The following is a 21358-nucleotide window of genomic DNA, read 5'->3' on the forward strand; positions in this document are numbered from 1 at the left end:
ACAGTGGACATGACAGTAAGCTTTTGTTGGAATCATACATTTTAAAAGAGCACAAATAAGCCAAGTGCTGATGGCTCACACCTGTAATCCTAGCTAATCAGGAGGCTGAGATCTGAGGATCATGGTTAGAAGTCAACCTAGGCAAGAATGTAAGACTCCTATCTCCATTCAGCCACTAGAAAACTACAAGTAGCACTATAGTTCAAGTGATAGAGTGGTAGTCTTGAGCAAAAAAGCTCAGAGACAGAGCCCAGGCCCCGAGTTTAAGCCCCACAACCAACCTACCCCTCCCAATAAAGGGCACAAATGTAATACAGAAGCACTTATTTTACTTCTTGATTAAAAGAAACTATTCAGAAGATTAAAAGAAGAAGCAACATGTTCTTTGGAATTAAAAAATGAAGTAAGATAAAGCACTATATTTTCTATGATAATTGACTTTATTAATATAGAACAATACCAGCCATAAAAGTATATAATCAAATGCAATTATTACAAATTAAAATTTGATTCTTTCCTCATTCTTTTGTGTGTGTGTGTGTTTATCTTGTGCTTGTTAGTCAAGCACTCTATTACTGAGCTAAACCCTCAAATATCCCTCTTTTCTGTGTATTGTCCTTTAATAAAAAAATGAAAACAAAACTTGGTTACCTCACAACCAATTTGAAACAGGTTATTCAGGAACAATAGTACAAAAGGACAGTGTAGATTGGAATGTTAAATCTATCCATTCTTAAGCAAAATGGCAGTGCTTATGATCTTGAAAATTCACCTACGCTTTTTTTCCAAATCAGTTCCTTTATGATGGATTTTCTTGAGTTCTGCCCATGACTGCCACAGTAGCAGCCCTGGCATCAGAACCCACACCCCATTGAAGAATACTAGATAGACCCAAAAGTACAGCCAACTGTTGGTGTTGAGGTTGGGACTTCCAATAAGCCATTCCGGGGAGAAGGTCATCCAGCCACCATAGAGTTCACAAACACACAGAGTGATCTGTATGAAGTGCCTGTTGGAGAGAAAGAAGTGAGGAATGAAATTGACTGCTGGATGCAACCCAGAACCCTGAACTACGGAATGCATCTACCTATTCATTTGTGTGTTTATCTATTCTTTCCTTCTCTGCCTCCTCCTCCTTCTCCTCCTCCTCCTCCTCCTCTGCCTTCTTTTTTTGTCATGGATTTGAACTCAGGGCCTGGGTACTGTCCCTTAGCTTTTTCACTCAATGCTGACACACTACCAACTTGAGCTAAAGCACTTCTGGCTTTACTTAGGGGTTAATTGAGGAGTCTCACAGACCTTCCTGCTTGCACTGGCTTTCAACAGCAATCCTCAGATCTCAGCCCTGAGTAGCTAGGATTACAAATGTGAGTCACTGGTACCCAGCTTATTGCATCTCTCTTTTTTTTTTTTTTGGTCAGTCACAGTACTTGAACTCTGGACCTGGACGCTGTCCCTGAGCTCTTTAGCTTGAGGCTACTGCCCTACCCCTTGAGCCACAGTGCCACTTCCAGTTTTCTGGTGATTAATTGGAGATAAGAGTCTTATAGACTTTTTAGTGCCCCGACTGTTTTTAAACCATGATCCTTAGATCTTAGCCTCTTGAGTAGCTAGGGTTACAGCGTGAGCCACAGAGCCTGGGTAAAACCAATTCTGGGGTTTTTGTTGTTGGGTTTTTTGGGGTTTTTTTTGGCCAGTCTTGGAGCTTGAATTTAGGGCCTGAGCACTGCCCTTGGGCTTTTTTTTTTTTTTTTCCCTCAAGGCCTGTGGTCTACCACTTGAGCCACAGCTTTTTTCTATGCATGTGGTATCAAACCCAGGTCTTCATGCATGCTAGGCAAGCACTCTATCACTAGGCCAAACTTCCAGCCCTGCATCTTTTCTTTTCAATTAAAGAATTTATTAACATTGATTTTTTTTATTAAAGAATTTATTAACAGGGCCGAGAGTTTGGCCTAGTGGTTGAAGTGCTTGCCTAGCATGCATGAAGACCCGGGTTCGATTCCTCGGCACCATATACATAGAAAAAAGCCAGAAGTGGTGCTGAGGCTCAAGTGGTAGAGCTCTAGCCTTGAGAAAGTCCAAGGACAGTGCTCAGGCCCTGAGCTCAAGCCCAGGACTGGCAAAAAAAAAAAAAAAAAAAAAAGAATTTATTAACATTGATTTTACATCATATTTCAAATGACAAGTTTAACAACAAGTGTTCAAGAAGGGAATCTTATATACAATCACTGGGACTTAGTTTTTAGAACTTATCCAAATTAGGCTAAGGGTTTGTATGTCATAGAAATGTATTAATTTATGAAATAAAACATTATGCCTCCAGAGTCATAGGTTTTTATGTCTATAGAGTTATGTTTATATTTCCATTACCATGTCCATAGCATTGGGTATGCAAATATTGAGTCCTCGCTCTTGTACTCTTTGGATCTAATAGCCACATATTAAGGATACCATGCGCCTTTTGTTCCTTAGGTCTTGACTTGTCTCATTCAACATGATTCTCTCTAGATTCAGCCACTTCCCTGCGAATGCCTTTATTTTATCTTGTCTGTCGGCTATGTAGAATTCCATTGTGTGTGTGTGTGTGTGTGTGTGTGTGTGTGTGTGTGTGTATCACATTTTTTGTATCCATTCATCTACAGTAGGGCATCTGGATCTGCATCTTTTCTTTAAGTGGGGTCTAAGTACTATGGAAAACCTCTCCAGGGCTGGGGTGTAACTTGGTGGCTGCCTAGCAGGTATGAGGTACTGGGTTCCATTCCCAGGCAACAGTACTTCTGCATGTTGGGAGAGGTTCTGTGCGATGCTCTCTTGATGAAGTAACTCCACGTGATTAATCAAAACTCTTTCTTTGGGGCAAGTAATGTTGCCTTTTTTAGCAGACCATTCTCGGACTATTCTGAGGATTTAGTGAATCTTACCATGATCCACAACTAAATGAGATCTGTGGATAAAGGGGAAAAACACTGTATCTAGCTCGTAGTAAGTCCATGACAATGGACACATTAGGCATTTGTTTGAAATAACAAACCCAGAGGTACATGCAGTAAGTAATCTATAATTATGGTCAAGGAGCCAAAACTACACCTTTTTTTTCCTTCAGTACTAGGGTTTGAACTCAGGACCCTGTGTTTGCTAGCTAGGTGCTTTACTACTTCAACCATATCCCCAGATCTTTTTTTGCTTTGGTCACTTTTTTTAAGTAGGGTCTTGCTTTTTTTTCTCTCAGGACCATAATCTTTGCATTTACATTTCCTGTGTAATTGAAATGACAAGCATGTGTTACTACATCGAGCTTGTTTTTTTTTTTTTTTTTTTTTGCCAGTCCTGGGCTTGAGCTCAGGGCCTGAGCACTGTCCTTGGACTTTCTCAAGGCTAGAGCTCTACCACTTGAGCCTCAGCACCACTTCTAGCTTTTTTCTATGTATGTGGTACTGAGGAATTGAACCCAGGTCTTCGTGCATGCTAGGCAAGCACTCTATCACTAGGCCAACTCCCAGCCTACATCGAGCTTTTTATTGCTTGAGATGGGGTCTTGTTTGCACAGGCTAGCCTCAAATCATAATCCTTCCAATCTCATCCTCCCAAGTAGTTAGGATTAGTGGCATGAGCCATCACATCCAGATGGGAATTTTAATTTTTACTACCAGTACCTCTATAAAATTGGGCGAGGAAAAGAAAACCTTGAAACCCTCTTTCAAATTTAAGATCTGTATACTGAAACTTTCAATAAGACTTTTTTTTTAGTACAAGATAGAAAATAAAATGCAGTTGTATACAATGAGCATTGTTTTAGGGACTCACCTCCCAGGACTGCCATCTTTTTATCTCAGATCACCAAGATACTCCTCAGGGAGGAAAAAACTAGCAGAAGGAAGAGAGCTGAGATCTTTCAGTCTGACTCTGAGGATGGTTAAATTCTCATCCTTCTTCTCCTCACTCTTCTGCTTCCCCAAAACAGCAAGAACTTGCTTCTGAAAACTTCTCTTTCCCTAACATGTCTAACTCACCTATGTCAGGGGCTAGGAATGTGGCTTAGTGGTAGAGCACTTGCCTAGCATGCATGAAGCCCTGAGTTCAATTCCTCAGTACCACATAAATGGAAAAGGCTGAAAGTGGCACTGTAGCTCAAGTATTCTCCCAAGTGGTAGAGTACTAGCTTTGAGCAAAAGAAGCTCAGGGACAGTGCCCAGGCCCTGAATTCAAGCCCTGGGACTGGCAAAAGTAAATAAATAATTAAAAATTAACTCACCCTGTTTTCTAGAGCTAGAGGTACAATATGTTTTGTTTTGTTTTGTTTTGTTTTTGCCAGTCCTGGGCTTGAGCTCAGGGCCTGAGCACTGTCCTTGGACTTTCTCAAGGCTAGAGTTCTACCGCTTGAGCCTCAGCACCATTTCTGGCTTTTTTCTATGTATGTGGTAAGGAGGAATTGAACCCAGGTCTTCGTGCATGCTAGGCAAGCACTTTAACCACTAGGCAAAACTCCCGGCCCCGATGTTTTTTTCTTTTACTCTTCAAAATATTAGTGATCAATCACTCGACACTGTTAACACCATCTTATCTCTACAGAGATACTGCTATTCCCAGTATCACACGTCTTTTAAGTCTGCAGGATCCAAAACTATTCTGGTGCCCTCATGACTATTAATAGATAGTTAATAAGTTTCATTTCCATTCTGCTTCCCATCTCACAAATACAAGTGGTCACAACCTACTGTAAATGTGAGTCAGGCATTGAAACATCTAAACTCTTCCTTTTTTTTCCTTAGAAAGCAATCTTCCTCACTTACCGGTAATATCGCTCCTTGACAATGGCATAAATGAGGAGCAATGCCAGGAATCCACCAAGCACAACGGTGATAATTTCCACAGATACGATATTTGGATCAAAATGGAGCCATCGCACATCAGCTTTGCCATACTCTTTCCCTAAAATCAAATCCTGCTGTCACTCAACTGGGGAGCATAATTATTAAAGTGAACCGACATGACCTTTATCCCAGAAGGAGAGCAAAAGAATATTCGCCACACTTGTTGCATAATGCCCAATACAAATATAACAGTAAGATAAGATTTGTAGAATACTCTCCAGTCTCCAAAGTGTACTCATGTATTCGCCACCTTTGACCTTTAGCAGAATCCTAAATTAATTCAACATCATTAGATTTTGCAAACATAATCGTGTGTGTGTGTGTGTGTGTGTGTGTGTGTGTGTGTGTGTGTGTGTGTGTGTGTGCCAGTCCTAGGACTTGAGCTCAGTGCCTGGGTGCTGTCCCTGCGCTTCTGTGCTCAAGGCTATTGTTCTACTACTTGAGCCACATGAGCCACAGTACCACTTCCAGCTTTTTTTTCCCCACTTGGCCATTACTTGGAGATCAGAGTCTTTCTGACTTTTTTCCTGTCCTTGGCTGGCATCGAACTGTGATTCTCAGACCTCAGCCTCCTGAGTAGCTGGGATTTCAAGTATGAGCCACCAGCACCCAGTTGCAAAGGCAATCTTTAATAATGATGCTGGTAAATGCACTATAGTTTCATGCTTTAAATGTTCAACACTGCCAGGCACTGGTGGCTCACTCCTGTAATCGTAGCTATTTGGGAAGCTGAGACTTGAGGATCCAGTTCAAAGCCAACCTGGGCAGAAAAATCTGTGAGACACTTACCACTTGTGGCTCAAGGAGTAGAGCACCAGCCTTGAACAAAACCCAGGCACTGAGTTCAAGGCTTAGGACCAGTACACACATATAAGAAAAAGCATCAATGGCTAGGTAAGCAGTGGCTCATGCCAGTAGTCCTAGCTACTTAAAGAAGTTCAGATCTAAGAACCAAGGTTCAAAGCCAGCTGGGGAAGAAAAATACATGAGACTTTTTTTCTCCAAAGATTTCTTTATTGAGATTAAATAATTACATATATATTTCACAGTACTGTGGTGTAATTATACTTGGCTAAGGTCACAGACACATTTTTACTTTTACAGTAAGAAGCATCATCATACTAATCTACAAAACTTATAAATGACAAAACACAAAACCCTCAAGTTTTACAAAGGAAAAAGTTTAACTCTTTGACTATTGACAACAAAACTATTTCTTCCAGATCAGATAGTATGTCCACTTCTTTTTTTTTAAGTATCAGCTGTTCTCTCGCTCTCACGCCCTCTCTCCCATCACCACCCTTGCTCTGCTTAGTTCTATTTCATCAATGTCTAGTGCAGCTGATGGGCCTGCTGCTGTACTTTTCCACCAGCTTTCCACTGATTCTATGCCCTCCTCCCACCTTCTCTCATGACTTTTAAAAAAGAAAAGTACCAATGGCCAAAAAATGAACACTGGCATCTGATTGTCCTGTGTAGTGCAAAGCTTTCTACATCTAATGGCCAAATGAAGACGACTTCTCCAGACCAGGGACAAAGATTTCCCATGAAAGTCTGAGATAAAGAACAGGGATGAGGCACATGCTTCTAGGAGGCCCTGACTGAAGATGAGATCTATCCTTAGCCAGCTGCTGTGCCTCAATGATAATGCAGTACCTGGGAAACTGTGGAGTAAGTGAAAGGAAACATTTCCCCCTAAATTTACAATAGGCAAAATATACCAGCTGGTGTATCCAAAATCTAAGGAAACCACTTAGGTAAATGCAAATGATATGGGAGTAAAGAGATTAGCAGCGTTTAGACACTGAAAACAGAACAACTCCCAAATACTATCCATTCATTCTTTATTCCACAAATCTGAGCAGATGGGATTCTCTGTGCGGGGCCTGGAAAATGCAGCAACAATCAGGCCATAAGGTCTGCCCGAAAGTGGCTCATACTGAGGGGAAAATCTTCAGTAATGCCTGGTGACAGTGGCTCAGGAAGCTGAGAGCTGAGGATTCTGGTTCCAAGCCAGCTCAGGCAGACTCATTTCCAATTAACCACCAGAAAACCAAAAGTAGAATTGTGGCTCAAGTGGCAGAGTGCCAGTACCAATCATTCAGTAATTTTTTAAATCATTTTTTTAAAAAGAAGCACATGTAAATGTGAGAATGACTGTAAAATGTGAGAATGACCAAACTAGACCTTGTAAGGCATCTGCATTGCATGCCATTAACTGAATCTGGGCAGGCCAGTTTCTCTGAGACCAAGCAGTAAGTAGGCTGCAACGTGGCCTTGAACCTCAGGGCTCTCTGCCTGCCATCCTCAAGCAAGGTTTAATATAAACCCTCAGCAACAAGGTACAATGCTGCTAGGCCTAGAAACGAAGCAGCAGCATGCCCACTCCAAAGAGCTCACATTCCCCACAACGGTGACCACTGACCTGTTTTCAGAAGCACTGACTGTAGCAGACTCCATTCTCTAGAAGTTTCCTAACACTAGCAATGAACAGGAGAACCCACATAATTCCCGGGTGGAGAACACAAATGACTCCAAAGAAATGTGTTAGGCTGGGCGTGGTGCTCAGAGGTGCAGCAGGAGCTTAGTGTGAAGGCCCTGGGTTTCCTCCTAGACTGGGAGAGGAGAGAGGGGAGAAGGGAGGGAAAAAGAGAGAGATAGGAAGGGGATAGGGGAGGAGGGAGAGGGAAGAGAAAAGGAGTTTGGGGTTAGGGGGAAGGAAGAGAGAGGAAAATTGCAGATGCAAATCTGAGGGCAATCATGTTGAGCAAAGCAGTTTTACATGTGGCTCATTGGTCTGTCTTAACAAAGAATGTAGTGGCAAGCCCATACCACAAGATTGCCTGTTGGGTAATTTATCGTGAGGGTGAAGGAGACTGCTTCAGCACAACAGGAGGGGATTGGGAAATTAAAAAGGAAGCTGATGCTAAAAGTATAAAAGAATACCAATTTAAAATACTCCATGCTCTTTAATTTGTGTACACACACACACACACACACACACACACACACACACTTTTTGTTTTTAATCTCTGTTTCTGTAGTGCAGAGCCTAACATATGCTTGACAAGTGCTTCACTACTGGGCAAAATCCCCAACCTGATATACATTTGTGCGTGTGTGTGTGTGTGTGTGTGCATGTGCGTGCATGCCAGTCCTGGGGCTTAAACTCAGGCCTGGTGACTGTCCTTAAGCTTTTCTGCTCAAAGCTAGCTTTCTACCACTTGAGCCACCCAGTTCCACTTCTAGCTTTTTGGTGGTTAATTGGAGATATGAGTCTTACAGACTTTCTTACAGAGTCTAGTTTCAAACCAGGATCTTCAGATCTTCGCCTCCTAAGTATCTAGGATTACAGGCATGAGCAACCAGCACCTGGTTATGATAAACGTTTTTAATATACAGCTTTACTGAGGCTTGAGTCACATGGCATACAACTCATCTGTCTAAAGAATGAGTTGTAATATACTTACAGATTTGAATGACCATAATCTAACTTAGAACACTCTATTGCACCCCAAGAAGAAACAAATATCTATTAGCATTCATTCCCACATTTCCCTCCAACACTCGTACCCTTACTTCCAGCCCTAGATAACCAATAATCTATGATCTGACTACTGATTGACAGATGATCCATACATGAAAGCAAACAAAACTTGATGTAGACATACATGTAATCTACAGCCACACTATGGTTCATCTCTGCCACCATTTCAAATGCAAATATTTTTAATTACTTACATAAAGATGCAATCAAACCTTCTTCAGAATCTGCAACATTTCCCACTAAAGACAAGTAGACAAAAGCGCCTTCCTAGAGAGAAGAAAACAAGACAGGCTGCTGTTTACTGGCAGAGCTACAGGATGGCACCACCGATCTGTGCACTACAGGGCAGTCCCCCACAGTGTTCTGAATTCCACACTATCCAAAGCTTTGTGGAGTGTGATTCTAGGGCCTGGCTATCAGGACTTGAAAATGAATATGCCCAAAGCTAGTGTAAAGTAAATGCCTTCTTTTCAGTGCAAACTAGTATAGCCATTATGGAAATCAGTATGGAGATTCCTCAAAAGACTAAAAATAGACCTCCTCCACTTATGACCTGAGCATACCACTATTGGGTATTTTATTCAATAAGAATAAATCAACATACCAGAATGTCACTTGCATAACTGTGCTTACTGCAGCACTATTCACAATGGAATCAGCTGAGGTACCCAACAGCAGATGAATAAAGAAGATATGATAGACAACAGATAGATGTACCATATATATATACATATATGTGTGTATATACATATATATGTGTAGATATACACACATATACATATACCATTGTGGTAAAATTGAATGGTTGGAAGGGAAGGTAACAGGGTGAGATTGACTGAAATATACTAATGGAATATACTAATACTAATGAAAATGTAACATTGAAATCCCCCTCTGTGTAACTTGTGGAATCCGATCACTACCGGTCACTCTGCCTAAGAAAAAAAGGCTAACTGAAAGATCCCCAGACTCATGCTAGTGAGGAATAAAGAACACATAAGTCAAGGGTTAAAACTGCAAGGCCCAGAAGGCCCCGAAGGCCATCTGAGATGATTTAGGGAAAGAAAACATTCTATGGTATTTGGTCTTCCAGCTGCACTAAGATAAGCAAGACCAGGACACCCTGAGGAAAATATGTTACACAAATATCACAAGGCTAACCACCATTTTGCTTCTGTATCTGCTTGCTTGCCTTAGCAATACCACTAACAGGTGATGCCACTGCCCTCCAATTAGAAACAGACACAGTATGCTGTGAGAGTTATGATGCTTAGTGCTTGTAATAAAGAACAAATGAACTTAAAGGTCACTAACTAATCAATGAAGTTATAATGCAATGGTCTTGCATGGCCCAATTTTATAATCCTTGCTTATAAAAATCTATCCCAACCTAAGCACAGGGCTGTTTTTACTATCAAGATGATGATTCACTGTGTTGGTAGTAGTGATTCATTGTAGATTAATAAAGTTCCTAGCTTTTCTTAACTGAGGGTCTTCAAGTCTCATTTGAACTTTGGATACACTATAACTAATATGAGCTAACCAAAAAAATGTTAAAAGTTAAATAAATACCATTTTTGGCATTATATGAGATATGTTGCACAAGAAAATAAAAAAAAGCTTAACTGTTCATTGAGTATTCTAGGAATCTTATATCTTTAAGAAAAATTTCATACTAACTTTGGTTCTTAACAAAATTCTAAGCTCATCTTAACAAAAACAGCTGTTGAATGCCTGTGCTATGCCCACATAAGGGCAATTTTTTAAATTTTTGGTGCTTGAACTCAGAGCTGGCACTCTACCAGTTGAATCATGGTTTTGACTTTTTTGTTTTTTTTTTTTCATCTGTTCTGGAGGTTGGGTGCTCTCCTTGGGCTCTTCTGCTCAAGGCTAGAGCTCTACTACTTTGAGCCACAGTGCCACTTCCAGTTTTCTGGTGGTTTTTATTAGAGATAAGAATCTCAGGGATTTTCCTGCCGGGCCTGGCTTTGAACTATGACTCTTATATCTCAGCCTTTTGAATAGCTAGGATTATAGGCATGAGCCACCATTGCCCTGCTTCAACTTTTTGCTGGTGAGAGATAAGTCTTTCAGATTTGTCTAGGTAGGCTGGCTCTAAACTGGGATCCTCTGATCTCAGCTTCCTGAGGAGCCAGGATTACAAGTGTGAGCCCCCAGCATCTGGTTCCATGAGGACAAATTTAGAAAAAGGTAAAATGCTTAGGCATTCTCTACAATTATAATTTCCCTATCACTGAAATGTTCCTTTCCCTAAGCTTTAAAGAACCAAGCAACTCACTGGATATCTACCACGTTGTACCCTTGAATAAACTTTGTTGCTGGTCGTTACCTTTCCCTACTTGCTTGTAACAAAAACAATTGTTTGTACATTAACTTTGCATGCACCTCCTCTCATTCACCTCAGTACCACTTCCCAGTGACCACTTCAGCCTTCTAGTGCTTTATCTTATTAACTCATAACCTCAAAAGTTACTTTATATTGCTTCAAGTCCTTCAAGGTCTTGATAGCTGCATTATTCTTTGGCTGGTTATTTAAATGTATAACAAAACAAATGGAAATTTTCAGCTTGTTAATGATCAGTGGGGTGCAGTATAGACTTACCTTGTAAAAGGGGAAAAAAATCACACACACACACACATACCACACACACACACACACACACACACACGCACGCACACACGCACGCACGCCACCATCACCACCACCACCACCACAGTCCCTCAGACCCTTTCCAACTTTCACCTTCTGTCCACTGCTTCTGTGAATATTGTTGAGTTGGATTATACATCTGTTCTTGTTTTGTAACTATATGTGCTTGCTTTATCTGTAAGTGGATTTAAAAGTTGCAGAGCCCCTCAATAGCCTTTAAAGGACTGACTACAGAAATATTGTTCCCTTTTTTTTGTTGTTGTTGCCAGTCCTGGGGCTTGAACTTGGGACTTGAGCACTGTCCTTGGGCTTTCTCAAGGCTAGAGCTCTACCACTTGAGCCACTGCACCACTTCCAGCTTTTTCTATGTATGTGGTACTGAGGAATCAAAACCGGGTCTTCATGTATGCTAGGCAAGCACTCAACCACTAGGCCAAACTCCCAGCCCTACTTCTCTTCAATAGGACACAATTTCTTCCTCTACAGATCTAACATCTTGATCCCTGTGTCACTTAAGGGGAGTGCCTTCAATAGAATATCCTCTTACTTCAAGAACTTCCCAAAATTATACTATATTTTAGTTTGTGTTACATTTGGGACAGCACCTGAGTTCAATTCCCAGGAACAGCACCAAAAGAAGAGCAATAGAGTTAGAGACAGACAGAGACAGAGATAGAGAGAGAGGAAGACAGGAGGAAGGGGAGAGGAAGGGAGGGAGGGAGAGAGGCTGACATTCTCAGCTCTTAAGTATCTTCTAGCTTCTTATCCATTTAATCCTGGCTTCCCAGAGTTTTGGAAGGTTTATTTTTTATTTACTTACAGGCATGAGCCACTAGTGCCTGGCTTGAAGGTGATTTATTTTATTTTTCCTTCACAATCTTCATAAGCACTAAATTGGTATACATGGCTTATATACATATGTAATCATCTTCTTGAAAAATATGTATAAGATATGTTCATACAACTAAACACCCCCAGTCCACTAACTTTGAAACACCTTATTTTCACCAGGCAAACTGGAAAGACTTGGTCTGGGAACTTTCTAGACAAACTATTATTGACCTGGTCTGGAGAGGAAAAGGGGCTGGGCTGAATTTGACCCTCTTTAGGCCTCAGGCCAATTTATCTGTAAGATGAAAGGCCTTCTAAAATTAAATAGTAGATCTCATCCAAAAGCTGGATGTGACTTCCACTGACAACCTTGCTAACTGAGAAGCAAAATATAGACTCCAGTGCTAGCCTGGGGATCTTTCCTAGGGGAAAAGAGTGACCAGGAGATGAATTCTATGTAGCAACTGATGAGTGTCTAACAATTCTATTCTATTTTGTATCTACCTATTGAAGTTCCACTCATACTTAAAATCTCAGCTCAAATCTCCCTTCTTCCAGGAATCCCAAGATTCATTTCTCACCCTGCTTTATCTTCATGTTTCTAGCAATGTATTAATGTGATCTGCCATTAGATCACACATCTCTGGGGTCTGGAATACCACCACCATCATCCTAAAAAACCTAGGAAGATAGGTAATGTTGAGCATACGGGCTCTCATATGTACTCATAGATATTCAGGAGGCTGAGACCTAAGGATTGAGGTTCGAAGCCAGCCTAGGGTAGGAAAGTATAAGAGCCTCTTTTTTTTTGGGGGGGGGAGGTGGGGTGGGTCATGGGGCTTGAACTCGGCCTGGGCACTGTCTCTGAGCTCTTGAGCTTAAGGCTACCACCCTACACTTGAGCCAACCCCCACTTCCCACTTTGTAAAGGTTAATTGGAGATAAGAGTCTCAAGTCCTTTTGTGCTCCCGCTGGCTTTGAACCTTGATCCTCAGATCTCAGCCTCCTGAGAAGCTAGGATTACAGCTAGCCAATGGTGCCCGGGTGGGCAGGTTATTATCTTATCAAAGCCTCTTATCTTTAACTTATTTCCCCTCTCCTCCTCCCCACCCTCCCCAAAAAAAAGCCAGAAGTGGAGTTGTGCTTCAGATGATAAAGAGTGCTAACCTTGAGCAAAAAGCTGCTAAGAGCCTGGACTATGGCCTAGTGGTAGAATGCTTGCCTAGCCCTGGGTTAGGTTCCTTGGTATCACATACACAGAAAGGCCAGAACTGGTACTGTGGCTCAACTTGTAGTATACTAGCCTTGAGAAAGCACAAGGACAGTGACCAGGTCCTGAGTTCAAGTCCCATGGCTAGGGGAAAAAAAGCTGCTAAGACAGCTGGGCACTAATGGCTCATATATGCAATCCTAGCTACTCAGAAGGCTGAAATCTGAGGATTGAGGTTCAAAGCCAGCCTTGGCAGAAAAGTTCATGGGACTCTTTACTCCAGTTAACCATCAAAAAGCTGGAAGTGAAGCTCAACTCAAGTGGTAAAATGCTAAGCTTGATCAAAAAAAAGCTTAGGGAAAGAACCCAGGATGACTACAAAAAAAGAAAAAAAAAAAGAAAGAAAAGAACAGGCCCACATGTTAATTACTTGCAATAGACATTAAATACAGTTAGGATTACAGGCGTGAGCCACTGCGTCCGGCTACACATATGTAGTATCCTCCTGACCAGCTATCCACGTAGCATTAGCTGGGTCACATGATGGCTTTATTCTCCCTTGTTGTTTTTTTGTTGGTTGTGGGATTTGAACTCAGGGCCTGGGCACTGTCCCTGAGCATTCTGTACTCAAAGCTAGTGTTCTACCACTTTAAGCCACAACCTCACTTCTGGTCTTTGCGTGGTTAATTGAAGGTTGAAAGTCTCAGGGGGATTTCCTGCCTGGGCTAGCTTGAAACTAGGATCCTCAGCTCTCAGTCTCCTGGGTAGCTAGGTTTACAGGTGTGAGCCACCAGCACCTGGCTTGTTTAAACCTATAGTTGAGGTGGAATGGATTCTTGCAGAGTTTTCAAGGCACCTTGGCGAACCCTGTGTTTCATGGAGAAAAACTTTTCTGTGACAGGAGATTTAGGACCACTGCAGACATGAGGTAGGGATGGCATCAGTTTGGACTGGTGTTGTCTAAATAGCAGATTATATTCTCCCACAGGGTACAGTGGTTCTTCATGCCTCATCTTGTGCAGGCTGGAAGCATGCTCTCCTTTCTACAAAGTCTTTTCTACCTGAACCATGTCGCGGTCTCCTTTGGCTGAACATTACAACACTTCTGCAAGCTGCAAGGCCAAATGGCATGGTACAGGTTCTGGCCTCATGGTGGACAGCACAGCTTGTGGAAAGGATCAAAGGCCAAGATAGAAAAGGGAGGAGGGGGAGAGGGGAGATGCAGAGACAACAAATGAAGTGCAGAAAATGTTGGACCTGTGCCAGTCTCTACATTTGTGAATGTAAGAAATTGAAGTCTAATTAGAAAGATGCACAGTAAGTTGTTAAAAGTGCAAAGCCCGCTAGGCACCAGTGATTTATACCTGTAATCCTAGCTACTTAGAAGGTGGAGATCTGAGAATCACAGTTCAAAGCCAGCCCAGGGAAGAAGACCTGCAAAGCTCTTGATCTCCAATTAACTACCAAAAAAGTCACCTAGAGCTGTCGCTCAAGTGGTATGATACTAACCTTGAGCAAAAGAAACTCAGGAAAAAGGAACCCTACTGCACTGCTGGTGGGATTGTAAGCTAGTTCAGCCATTCTAGAAGGCAGTGTGGAGGTTTCTTAAAGAACTGAAAACAGACCTTCCCTACGATCCCGCCATACCACTCCTGGGCATCTATCCTGAACATCATAACCCAGGATATGATAAGGACACCTGCTCAGCTATGTTCATCTCTGCACTATTCACAATAGCCAAGCGATGGAAATAATCCAGATGCCCTACTGCAGATGAATGGATACAAAAATGTGGAATATGTATACAATGGAATTCTACATAGCCACCAAACAAGATAAAATAATGGCATTCACAGGGAAGTGGATGAATCTAGAGCAAATCATGTTGAGTGAGACAAGTCAAGACCAAAGGAACAAAAGGCACATGATATCCTTAATATGTGGCTATTAGATCCAAACAGTACAAGAGTGATGATTTAATATTTGCATACCCAATGTTATGGACATGGTATTGGAAATATAAACACAGCTACATAGACATAAAAATTTATGACTCTATAGACATAATGTTTTATTATGTAGATTGATATGTATCTATGACATACAAATCCTCAGCCTAATTTTAATTATGTTCTAAAATCTAAGTGCCAGCGATTGTATATAAGAGAGTCCTTTCTTTGTTAAACATGTCATTTGAAATAAGAAGTAAAAAATCAATGTTAATAAATTCTTTAATAAAAAAAAAAAAGCTCAGAGACAGCATCTAGGCTCTGAGTTTAAGCCGAAGGTCCAGCACATGTGTGCATGCATACACATGCACACATGCATGCACACATATGCACATACACACACACACACACACACACACTCACACACATTCAAACCCATCACAGAAAGATGCCTTTAATCCCTCCTCCCCGACTCCAAACTAGAGATTGTGTTTCAGTGTTCTCTAACTTGTCAGTATATCTTGCATGCACTCGGCTAGGACCAAAGTGGTAGGAAGATTCTAAGGGCCCAGCTTTTCTCCTCCCAGGCTAGGTGAAGCCAAGAAGCCTGGATGACTGGGTATGCATCTGCCTAACCAAGCACAGGAGATATGCTCAACAGCACACAGCAAGGACAATGTCATAGGAAGCAAGCAGGCCTTTTGCAATACACCTGCCCAGGATGTGTACTTTTCTACCTCACAAGCCTGACTTTCATCAGTCAGCAATACCAACAAGGGTCCCTGGTTACTTGAGTCCCCAACAAATCACAGGGCAAACCTGCTTACTCCTGCCAGGCAAAAGGTACTTAAATAGCCTTTTGTCATCATAGGTGCGCATGTGCAGACACTGAAGCCTGGCTTCAATTTAGTGGCGGATGCCAACACCACTTTATTGCCAAAGCACTCCATACCAGGAGCCAAGAAAATTTCATATTGAGTTTGGCAGCATGATAAAGATTAAAATAGACACTTGTGAGAAGAGCCAATAATCATCAATAAAAAATTAAGGAAAACATGCCCGCTAGGCATAGTGGTGCATAGCAGTAGAACCAGCATTCCGGAGGCAGAGGCAGAGAATCTCAAATTCAAAATCAAAGTGTGCCACACAGTGAAACCTTGACTAAACTTAAAATGAAACAATCGCCTTTTGGTCAATGACCAGGCATAATATCAGACCTGGTGTTTTCTGGATGACACATAATGGACATATTTCCTCTTGCTGTCCCTGAAGACTAAAGAAAATGGTGAAGAGATGGACATTTTGTTCACCACAGCATGGGTAGCTTTTTTTTTGTTGTTGGTCATGGGTGCTTGAACTCTGGGCCTGGATGCTTTCTCTGAGCTCTTCAGCTCAAGGCTACCAGCCTACCCCTTGAGTCACAGCCCCACTACTGGTTTTCTAGTGGTTAATTGGAGATAAGAGTCTCTCGCTCTTTAATGCCCAAGCTGTCATTGAATCACAATCCTCAGATCTTACCTTACAGAGTAGCTAAGATTACAGGTGTGAGCCACCACACCTAGCAGTCGCTTTATTTTTATTTGTGATTTTTTGGTGTCAGTACCAAGGTTTGAACTCAGGGGCTTTACGATCTCACTGGACATTCTTGCTCACTGGTGGGTTTTCTACCACTTGAGCTATGCCTCCAGTCTAGCATTTTGTTGACTAACTAAAGATGGAAACTTTGTAGACTTTTCTTCCCAAGCTGGTTTTAAATTACAATTCTCAGATCTCAGCCCTCCTGTGTAATTAGGATTATGGATGTGAGGCATAAGTGCTTGACTGCAATTTTAAAAATATGACATAATCCATGAGTGTGTGTGTGTGTGTGTGTGTGTGTGTGTGTGTGTGTGTGTGTGTGTTTCAATGCCAGGGCTTAAACTCAGGGCCTAAGTGCTATCCCAAAGTCTTTCTTTTCCCTCAAAGCTAGTGTTCTACTATTAGAGCCACAGCTCTAGTTCTGTGCTTTTTGGTGGCTAACTGGATATGAAAGTGTCATAGACTGTCCTGTCCTGGCTGGCTTTGAACCAGATCTCAGCCCCTGAGTAGCTAGAATTATAAATGTGAGCCACTAGGGGCAAGCTCCAGCTAACCTTAAATTAGACAGTGAATACACAGATATATAGTTTAGTGTTTTTGTACTATACATTTCTAACATATGTTTTAGTAATAACTTTTCAGTGGGCCTAGCAACCTGCTCAACTGTCTGTGTTCTTTGAGAGACCCTGTGTTTAAGTGACAGCTTAGAGATCACTTCTATAAAAAAGAGTTAAGAAAGATGTTATCTCTCCACACATTATCAGGAAAATAGAATTACATGCCAGCAACACTTGTTACACCCACTTATGTAACTGTGTTTTCCTTTTCCTTTCAACACTATGGACTTTGATTTTGAGTCAGCATAGATCAGGAAAAAGGAAGCATGGGAAATAGCCAGGAACTCAGAGACAAATCTATATTAATAACTTGATTCAAAGCTTTGTTTTTGCCTTCAGCCTTATACTTCCTCATAAGCTGCAACATTTAGTTAAAAGGAAAAAGAAGACAGTGTGTGTCTCTGACTCTGCCTGCCACCCCAAATCATTAGTGTGCTCTGAGAACTGAGCAAGGATTGGGGGAGTGGGGAGGGAGGGAGAGAAGGAGAGAAGGAGGAAAGGAGGGAAGGAAGGAAGGAGGGAGGGAAGGAAGGAAGGAAGAAGAAAAAAAGGAAGAAAAGAAGAAAGAGAGAGAGAAGGAAGGAAGGAAAGAATGAAGGAAGGAAGGAGAAAAAATTAGCCAGGGAGGGCCAGGAGTTTGGCCTAGTGGTAGAGTGCTTGCCTAGCATGCGTGAAGACCAGGGTTTGATTCTTTGGTACCACATACATAGAAAGAGCTAGAAGTGGTGCTGTGGCTCAAGTGGTATAGCTCAATCATTGAGGAAAAAGCCCAAGGACAGTGCTCAGGCCTTGAGTTTAAGCCCTAGGACTGGCAAAAAAAAAAAGCCAGGGAATAAGGGAGATAACTTATCTTAGAGATGGACACCCATCTTGGTTGAAGCATGTGACTGAATCAAACCTATTTATTTATTTATTTAGCCAATCCTGGGGCTTGAACTAAGGACTCGAGCACTGTCCTTAAGCTTTCGCAAGGCTTAATGCTCTACCACCTGAGTCACAGCGCCACTTCCGGCCTTTTCTATGTATGTGGTACCAAGGAATCAAACCCACAGCTTTGTGCATGCTAAGCAAGCACTCTTACCACTAGGCCAAACTCCTGGTCCCATCAGTCTTTTTCTTGAAGGGAAGGAAGACCAAAACTCAAGTTTACTGAATAGGCCAACCTCCATGTATCTGGCTCAACCCGTATGTTTAACAGTAAGGATGATAACATGTACCCTGTATTAGATCAAAGGGAGAAGGTGAATTTGAGTGGCACTGCAATCTACTTTTTAACATTAGTACCTGAGATGTCAAAGCATTCATTGCACCTATTATCAGATCCATGTCTAGGTTGTAGACAATTTATCTTTCCTTCACTTTGCTTTACTAACAAATTTTATTGGTCTTTATTTCAATATGTTCTCAAAGTCTTTACTGTACAACATCAAGAACTCAGATCCAATGGCCAGGCAGAGGCCTCCTCTCAGGAGCATTTCTGCTCTCCAGGTTACTATCTGTTCTTAGCTAAAGGTTTGTCTTCATTCAAAGTTGGTGAAAGTTTACAAAGAAAGTTTTTTTTTTTTTGAATAGTGTGTGTGTGTGTGTGTGTGTGTGTGTGTGTAGGTAAATGAGAAGGGCATTTTAGTAGAGCTCATTCATTAGCCTAATTAGCAAATTGTAAAGGCTTGTATTGCTAAGGGTATGTGTGTATTTTCTTTTGATTGGTTGTGGAACTTGAACTCAGGGCCTGGGCTTGTCCTTGAGCTTCTTTTGCTCAAGGCTAGTGTTCTAACACTTGACCTACAGCACCACTTCTGGCTTTTCCTGAGTCATTTATTGGAGATAAGAGTCTTAAGGGGCTTAGTGGTAGAGTGCCTGCCTTAGCATGCAGAAAGTCCTGGTTTCTATTTCTCAGTACTACATGCACAGAAAAAGGCAAAAGTGGTGCTGTGGCTCAAGTGGTAGAGCACTAGCCTTGAGAAAGCCCAAAGTCAGTGCCCAGGCCCTAGGTTCAAGTCTTTAGTACAGGCAAAAAAAAAAAAAAAAAAGAAGTCTCAAGGACTTTTCTTCCTGGACTTGTTTCTAGCAGTGTTCTGTGTCCATATTAAAGTGTATCTTTTTTTCTTTCTTTCTTTCTTTCTTTTTGTCATAGTGGGGCTTGAACTCTGGGCCTGGGAGCTGTCTCTGAGCTCTTCAGTTCAAGGCTACAGCTCTACTACTTAAGCCACAGAGCCACTACCAGTTTTCTAGTGGCTAACTGGAGATAAGTCTCAGAACTTTTGAGCCTGGGCTGGCTTTGAACCACGATCCTCAGATTTCAGCATCCTTAATAGCTAGGATTACAGGCGTGAGCCATTGCGCCTGCCCAACTTAAAGTGTATAAGTGTAAAACTTAAAGTGCCATAATGTGCAGTGCAAACTTTAAAGTCAGAATTAATTTTTTTTTTTAAAGCACTAGGACGTCAGTTAATATTCCAGGGCCTGTTTCACCTCTATGAAATAGAGACAGAAACTACTAGCTTAGACATTTTAAGCACAATACTGTGTTTGGATGGTGTTATTATTGGGGTTTTGTTTGTTTTGTGTTATGTCCAACCTGGACTTTGTGATTAAAAAACAAAAACAAAAAGCTCTCAACTCCTGAGCCTTTTTTGTTTTTCTATTCAACATTTATGTGCAGGTTAACACAGGAGATGAAATTGAGGCTTTAGCCTTCGGATAGCTGGAAATCAACAACGTCAACACATCCAGAAATTTCTCTGGCAACTGAAGGGGGTGGTGGGGGACGCTGAGTTTAACAAAGGAATGAGCAGCACCTGAGCCCAGGTGAACTCAGGGTGGTACAGCCTCCCCCAGAGCCCCGCGTGCCCACTCCCCGCCTGGGGGAGGCCTCGCTGGACCACGCCTGTCTCTGAAAACACCCCTAAGAGGGAGGGGCGCCCCATCCCCCACGAGGCGGGCGTCGGCACGGCACTTACCAGCACGAAATGCACCAGGGCGTCGTAGCAGAGCCAGGCGAGGGCCCCGCGGTCGGCCGCCCCGCGCCCGCGGCCCAGGCGCAGGCCTAGCGCACAGCCCGCCACCAGCAGCGCGGAGCACAGCAGCAGCGAGCGGCCGGCCGAGGCCCCAAGGTCCCAGCCGGGTTCCATGCCGCACGCGCCGACACGAGGTAGGCCAGGAAGGTGAGGCTGCGGAGCGGAGGCGAAGGCTGAGCAACCCAGGGCCCCGCGGAGGGGCGGGGCGTCCCGGTGGGCGTGGCGAAGCGCAGCCCGCAGAAACCCAAGGATTTGCTCACGCCTGGGATCCGAGGACCCCGAATGTCACCAGGCGCTGAGAATTCTCTTAAGCCAGGTGCGGGAAGCCTAAACCCAGCTATTCCAGAGGCTGAGCTCTGAGTATCGCGGTTAAAGGCCAGCCCGGGCAGGAAAATCTGGTCTCCAAGGACCCATCAGAAAACCGGAAATGGCGCTGTGTCCCACAGTGGTACTGCGCTAGCCTTGGGCAAAAAAGAGCTCAAGGGCAGCACTCAGGCCCTGAGTTCAAGCCCGATCCTCCACTTCCCCCGCACCCCCCCAAAAAAATTACCTTAATTAATTCAGCCAAACCTATTTACAGACTGAAAATAGGGACTACACATATCAATGAAATAGACTTTAAACAAGATGTGGCAGGAATTGGTAATTTGGTCAGTGGAAGAGGTGGTAAATTCTGGGACATAAAGGTCTTTTTTTGTTGTTTGTTTTGTTTGCTAATCCTGGGGCTTGAACTCGGAGTACTGTGCTAGGACACTTCTTGCTCAAGACTAGCGCTCTACCACCTGAGCCACAGCGCCACTTCCAGCTTTTTCTGTAGGATGTGGTACTAAGAAATTGAACCCAGGGCTTTGTGCATGCGAGGCGAGCACTCTACCACTATGCCATGCTCTCAGCCCAAGCTGTGTAAATCTTGTCCTAACAAGTCATGCCTGAGAAGTGCAAGGCAAAGGTGTTTTCTGCCACCATTAAGACAATTTAAAGCCCATATAGCAGACTAACCGTATTGTCATTTCTTAAAAATCCAGAAATACAGCAAAAGTCTAGCGGGAAGGGGTGCTAGGGCA

General features: G+C 42.6%; 1 protein-coding gene across 1 annotated transcript; it reads right to left on the reverse strand.

The window, feature by feature from the left end:
• Positions 1-421: 421 nt before the first annotated feature.
• On the reverse strand, positions 422-20597 carry Ebpl (EBP like). Its single transcript, XM_090342175.1, has 4 exons — positions 20238-20597; positions 8616-8688; positions 4794-4932; positions 422-1009 (listed from the first exon to the last, which is right to left on the reverse strand). The coding sequence occupies exons 1-4, from the start codon at positions 20406-20408 to the stop codon at positions 769-771; spliced, it is 624 nt and encodes a 207-aa protein (XP_090198301.1). The 5' UTR covers positions 20409-20597; the 3' UTR covers positions 422-768.
• Between the last annotated feature and the right edge of the window lie 761 nt (positions 20598-21358).

This window comes from Megascapheus bottae, chromosome 11, assembly GCF_031878675.1.
Source record: "Megascapheus bottae isolate mThoBot1 chromosome 11, mThoBot2.hap1, whole genome shotgun sequence".
Classification (NCBI taxonomy): Eukaryota; Metazoa; Chordata; class Mammalia; order Rodentia; family Geomyidae; genus Megascapheus; species Megascapheus bottae.